Genomic DNA, 6,495 nt, shown 5'->3' on the forward strand with positions numbered 1-6,495 from the left:
TGCGCGCCCTCTGCTGGCCCAAGCGAAAAGCGCAGCCTGGGTGTGCGCTCCGGTGCAGACCCGCGCCGGGACGGGGTTCCCCGAACCCAGCCAAGTCGCCGCCCCGCCGCCGCCGCCGCCGTCGCGGCGCCCCGTGTGGTTGTTATTTCATGCGTATTGCACGCCCTGGAGAGCGAGCGCCGGGCTGGCCGACCGCAGGCTGCGCGTGGGGTCCTCGCTCTCCCGGGATCGGAACCAGGTCGCTGTCTCCACGCGCCACCCGCCCCCAGCCGGGCGCGGCGGGGACCGCCACCTGGCGGCCGGGGGGGAACGGGCCGAAAGGTCGCGGCCGCAGAATTCTCAGCCCACGCTTCCAGGCCCTCGTACCCCATGGCCGGGCCTCCAGCACCCATAGTCTTCACTCCCAGCATGCTTGGCTCTGCACTCCTGCCCAAGACACAGGGACGAAGGGACCTGCCAAGGTCACACAGCGGGAAGGGCAGAATGGGAGTCAAAAACCAGGGCACGCGTGTAATCCCACACTTTGGGAGGCTGAGGCAGGAGGCTCGCTTGAGGCCAGGAGTTAGACCAGCCTGGGCAACATAGCAAGACCTCGTCTCTACAAAAAGTCAAAGAAATTAGCCGGGTGTTTTGGTGTGTGCCTGTACTCTTAGCTACTCGGGAGGCTGAGGTGGAAGGCTCTCCTGAGCTCAGGAGGTCGAGGCTGAGGTGAGCTGTGATTGTGCCACTGCACTCCAACCTGGGCAGCAGAATAAGACTCTGTCTCACAAAACGAACAAACGAAAAACCCAGGTTTTCTCCACCTCAGACCAGCGAGTAAGACTCATGTTGCAACCCTGCTCGCTGACGCGCTGTGTGACTTGGGGCCAGCGTTAGTACCTTCCTGAGCCTCTCGGTTTCCTCATCAGTCATACCGGGCTGAAAAATAAGAAGTGCCCACCCCCAGGACTGTGGTGAGGCTACGATGACTGACTTAGAAGCTGGGCAGCCGGGAGCTGGTGTTTTGAGAATGCACTTCCTCAAATGACATCAGTGGAGAGAAAGGGGCCGTCCCCCAAACTGCAAAGCTGGCTGGCAGGGAGGGTGCCCCATATTTCACTGGTGACAGATTGACTGCCAGCTCCTATGACTTGCAGGAAATTGGGGCCTTGGGCCTCGAGGAGCCACAGCCTAGAAGGATGAGAACAGAGTTTTGGGGAGGCCATCTGAGCCCACCACTTTCACTGCTAACTAGGAAAGAGTATAGAAATCCAGCTTTGGGGCTGGGTGTGGTGGCTCATGCTTGTAATCCCAGCACCTTGGGAGGCTGAGGCAGGAGGATCACTTTAGTTCAGGAAGTAGAGACCAGCTGGACAACATAGCAAGATCCCATCTCTACAGAAAAGTTAAAAAAAAAACAACAGCCTGGTATGATGGTGGTGCCTGTAGTCCCAGCTACTCGGGAGCCTGAGGCAGGAGGATCACCCAGACCCAGGAGGTCAAGGCTGTAGTGAGCTATGATAGTACCACTGCATTCCAGCGTGGGCAACAGAGTGAGACCCTGTCTCTTTTAAAAAAAAGAGAAAATCCAACTTCGGCTGTTACTTGCTGTGTGACCTTCGCCTGTCAGAGCCTCAGTTTCCTCATTTATAGCAGAGGCATTCGCTCCACAAACATCGAGCCTCTCCAGGTCTTTGGCTCAGAATGCTGTGGCCCCAGTCCCAGCTGTCCTAGAGTTCTCAGCCTGGGGATAGAGCAGAAATAGCAAGTATAACCCCACGGTCATTCCAGAGGGTGACATGTGGCCTATGAAGAAAAGGATCCTGAGGTCAGGAAAGGCCTCTCCGAGGAGGTGACATTTTTTTTGGAGTCGGAGTCTCTCTCTGTCACCCAGGCTGGAGTACAGTGGCACGCTCCCGGCCACCGCAGCCTCGACTGGCTGGGCTCGGGCGATCCTTCCACCTCAGCCTTCCAAGTAGCTAGAACCACAGGCACGTACCACTATGCCTGGCTAATTTTCTTTTATTTATTGTAGAGATGAGGTCTCACCATGTTGCGCTGGCTGGTCTCAAACCCGTGGCCTCCCAAAGTGCTGGGATTACAGGCATGAACCACCATACCCAGCTCTTTTTTTTTTGAAAATATAGTTTATTTAGAAAATAAATTAGAGAGAAGCTGGGTGCGGTGGCTCAAGTTTATAATTCCAGCACTTTGGGAGGCCAAAACGAGAGGATTGCCTGAATTCAGGGGTTCAAGACCAGCCTGGACAACTTGGCGAGACCTCATCTCTAAATAAAATAAAATAAAAAATTAGTCAGGCGTGATGACACACTCCTGTAGTTCCAGCTACTTGGAAGGTTGAGGTGGAAGGATCACCTGAGCCCAGCAGGTCGAGGCTGTGGTGGCCATGAGCATGTCACTGCACTCCAGCCTGGGCAACAGAGTGAGACTCTGATTTTAAAAAATAATAATAATTAGAGAAGAGAGAGAGAGAGGAAATTCACTTCCCCAGGGGAGGGGAGGGAGCCAAAGCTTAGGAAATCATGGCAGGCATAGCACAATAAACACATAACCTGGTCAGTACTTAGCAAAGCAATGGCTATGCCCAGCTTTTAATGTTTTTAAGACATAAGATCTCACTGTGTTGCCCAGGCTGGTCTCAGACTCCTGGCTTCAAACAGTCCTCTCGTTTTGACCTCCCAAGGTGCTGGATTACAGGCATGAGCCACTTAAGCCTCCCAAAGTGCATGAATTACAGGCATGAGCCACTGTGCCCGGCCATAAGTGACAGTTGAGCAGAGACCTAAAAAAGTGAGGAAGGATGCTATGTGGGTGTCCGGTGGGAGAGAACAGCCATTGTCAAGGTCCTGTGGTAGGATCATGTCTGATACGTTGATGGCAAGAATGTCCGGGCAGAGTGAGCAAGGGGTGTGTGGAAGGAAGTGAGGCAGGAAGGGGGATGATGAGCGGCTCACGGAGGACCTCGCAGGCCGCAGTCAGGGTTCCCTTCAGGCCTCAGTTTACCTCTAGCTTCCTTGAAGGGGGGAGAGGCCACTGGGCTGGAAGGAAACTGGTCTCCGAAGGACTCCTGTAGCCTAGTGGCTCAAAGGCCTGTCTATGGAGCCAGACAACTGGGTCTGTAGTCCAGCTCTGCTGCCTCTGGACTGGGTGGCCCTGGCCAAGTCACGTCCCCCTCTCTGGACCTCAGCTTCCCTATCTCTGAAATGGGGGTCTAGTGAGAACCCAGGTCCCAAGTGCTTATCTGAGGAGTCAGTAAAGCAAGGCAGGGAAGCTAAGGGCAGTGAAGCCTTCACTGGACAGTGGACAAGCATGTCTTTCCTGTCAGGCACAATGACTCACACCGGTAATCAGCACTCGGGAGGTTTAAGCAGGAGGTCAGACGTGTGAAAGCAGCCCGAACAATATAGAAAGACCTTCTTTCTTTCTTTTTTTTTTTAGAAAGCAGGATTTCTTGAGAGGACAGAAAAGCTCTCACAGTGGGAGGGGACCCGAAGGGGTTGCCCCAGAGAGACCCTATTTCTAAAAAGAAAAAAAAAATGAGCTACTCGGGAGGCTGAGGCTAGAGGATCACTTGAGCCCAGGAGGTCGAGGCTATGGTGAACTGTGATCATGCCACTGCACTCCAGCCTGGGCAACAGAGCAAGACCCTGTCTCTCACTCACACACACACACACACACACACACAGACACAAAAGTCCTTCCTATTTGTACAGACTGTGGGGGCCTGCACTCCAGCCTGGGCAACAGAGCAAGACCCTGTCTCTCTCTCTCTCACACATACACACACACACACACACACACACACACACACACACACAAAAGTCCTTCCTATTTGTACAGACTGTGGGGGCCTGGTGGGTGATTCGTGGTCTCAACAGGTCTGGAGCAGAAGCTGTCACCCCAGAGGGCTATTGCTGCCTCCAGGGAACATGAGATATTTTAGTTGTCATGAGGGAAGAGGAGCTGCTGGCCTCTGGTGGTTGGAGGCCAGGGATACCTCTACTGCCTCTAAACACACAGAACAGCCCCCCTCCTCAGCAAAAGATTGTCCCAATCCTAAGTGTCAATAGCGCCAAGGCTCGGGAAGTGATTTCATCTCCATGGGAGCAGAAATCGGTTCTTGCTGGGGAAGAGGGTGAAACAATCAAGTATAAAGCAGAAGTTTGTGCACATAGTGCATATACAGGCGTTAACATCTCATGGGGAGGTGGCTGGAGGGAAAATGTCTGTTGTGTGACTCTGAGCAGTTTGTTTCTCTCCAAGATTCAGTTTCGTGTTTGTAAAATGGGGACAGTAATATTGCCTGGGGCAGGACATGGTGGCTCATGCTTGCAATTCCAGCTGCTCGAGGGAGGCCAAGGCTGCAGGATCGCTTGAACCCAGGAGGTTGAGACTACAGTGAGTTATGGTCGTGCTGCTGCACTCTAGCATGGATGACAAAGTGAGACTGTTCCTAAAAATAAAAAATAAGCCCGGGCACGGTGGCTCAGCCTGTAATCTCAGCTGAGATTTGGGAGGCCAAGGCGAGAGGACTGCCTGAGCCTGGGGGTTTGAGACCAGTCTGGACAACTTGGTGAAATTTCGTCTGTACAATAAAAATCACAAACACTAGCCAGGCATGGTGGCATGTGCCTGTAGTTCCAGCTACTTGGAAGACTGAGGTGGAAGGATCGCCTGAGCCCAGCAGGCGATCCTTCTGCCTCAGCGTCCCAAGTAGCTGGAACCACAGGCAAGTGCCCCTCACCTGGCTAATTTTTTTTATTTATTGTAGAGACGAGGTCTCGCCAAGTTGCCCAGGCTGGTCTTGATCCCCTGGGCTCAGGCAATCCTCTCACCTCTACCTCCCCAAGTGCTGGGATTACAGGCGTGAGCCACCACATCCGGCTTATGTCCATTTTACAGCTGGGGAAACTGAGGGCCAGTGAAATGAAGTGACTAGCTCAAGAGCAAATGGCTAAGAAGTGCCAGAGACCAGGCTCAAGCTGGTCCACCTGACCCTGGGCCCTGAGACATCAGAGCCTACAGCTAAAGAAGGAAAGGTGTATTTCACATAGGGATGAAGAACTCTAAAATAGAGATTGGCTCCTTTTCATACGTTAAGCAAGTTTCTCCCCCTTCCCCAAGGAGTTGCAGACAGGTTGGGGTAGGCTTTGGAATGATAACCGTCTGACCGACTCTGTCCAGGTTCTTGCTGGGGAGCCACCTGGAGAGCTGCTGGGATCCACTTTTTTTTTTTTTTTTTTTTTTTTTTTTTTTTTTTTTTTTATAATTAATCAGTATTTTTATTATAGTTTTGTGGGGTACAGTTAAGGGTTAGGTGTAAAAGGTGCCTCAGGCCAGGCGCTATGGCTCACACCTTTAATTCCAGAATTTTAGGAGGCTGAGGTGGGAGGATTGCTTGAGCCCAGGAGTTGGAGAACAGACTGGGCAATATAGTGAGACCTGGTCTCTAAATATGAAAAAGCAAGCCGGATGTGGTGGTACGTCCCAGCTACTGGGGAGGCTAAGGAGGAAGGATTGAGGCTATGGTGAGCCATGACCTATTGTGCCACTGCCCTCCAGCCTGGGTGGGAGTGAGACCCTGATTCCCCCCCCCCAAAAAAAGTGCCTCAGGCATTCCAAGGAGTGGCAGGACTTGGGGGATGTCTAGGGGTTGTGAGCACACTTGGGGTGTCTAGAGGTGTGGTCAGCATGATACAGTACATCTCAGGGGCTGTGGGTGGTCTTCTGGGTGACCCCAAGGATTGTGGGTACATCTTGCATTCTGGCCTGGTGTGCGGGACTGTCTCAGGAGTTGTGGAGGAACCTCGCTGTGTGCCCATGGGACCGGTGGGGCCCTCCAGGATTCTGGTGGCACCTCCATGGTTATGGGGCACCCCTCAGGCATCTTAGGGACTGTGGAGGCATCCTTGCGGTCTGTGAAGGATCCTAGGGTTTGGGGGTTCCTACATGTGGCCTGTGGAAATGGCTCTGTGGCTGTGAGGAGTTCTAAGGGTGCTGGGGAGGGTCTCTGCTTGACTCAGGGATGACAGCGAGCTCTAGAGGAATTTGGGGACGTCTGAGGAACAGTGATGGGGTTTGGGAATCTGAAGGGGGATTTCATGGGCTCTCAGATCCCTGCCGGGGCTGTGGGTTCTCGGGGTGTCCTGGGGAGTGAGGGTGTCTCAGAAACAATGAGGGCACTGCTAAGATTCTGAGGCCACCTGGGGAGCGAGAGACGTGCCCCAGGGACCATGAGGGCCTTTCAGAACACCTCCGGGTTGTGTGGGGAAGCCCAGGGATTTGGGGGATACCCCCGGCTTGTGCGGGTACATCTCAGGGAAGTGGGGATGTTCCCGGAGACTCTGAGGGACGGGGGATTCTCGTGGCATCTGTGGGCCCTCTCCACACCACAGAAAGTCTGCGGGAGTGCCCTAGAGATTTGGGGGCGCCCCCGGTGTTTGTGGGGACAACACAGGGACTGGGGGGTGGCCCTGGGGCCCGCGGGGAGTCCTC

The 6,495-nt window shown here is 53.8% G+C and overlaps 1 protein-coding gene across 1 annotated transcript in view; it reads left to right on the forward strand.

Annotated features, from left to right (window-relative positions):
* PDE4A (phosphodiesterase 4A) overlaps nt 1–6,495 on the forward strand; it is a gene marked incomplete at its 3' end in the record, with an annotated part of 33,444 nt that overhangs the window by 3,418 nt on the left and 23,531 nt on the right. Inside the window, exon 2 of the mRNA XM_008049534.2 lies at nt 91–321. Coding sequence (XP_008047725.2) covers nt 91–321 — 231 coding nt within the window. The remainder of the gene's footprint in view (nt 1–90; nt 322–6,495) is intronic.

Source organism: Carlito syrichta, unplaced genomic scaffold (genome assembly GCF_000164805.1).
Source record: "Carlito syrichta isolate Samal-C Ts95f unplaced genomic scaffold, Tarsius_syrichta-2.0.1 Scaffold135721, whole genome shotgun sequence".
Taxonomy (NCBI): Eukaryota; Metazoa; Chordata; class Mammalia; order Primates; family Tarsiidae; genus Carlito; species Carlito syrichta.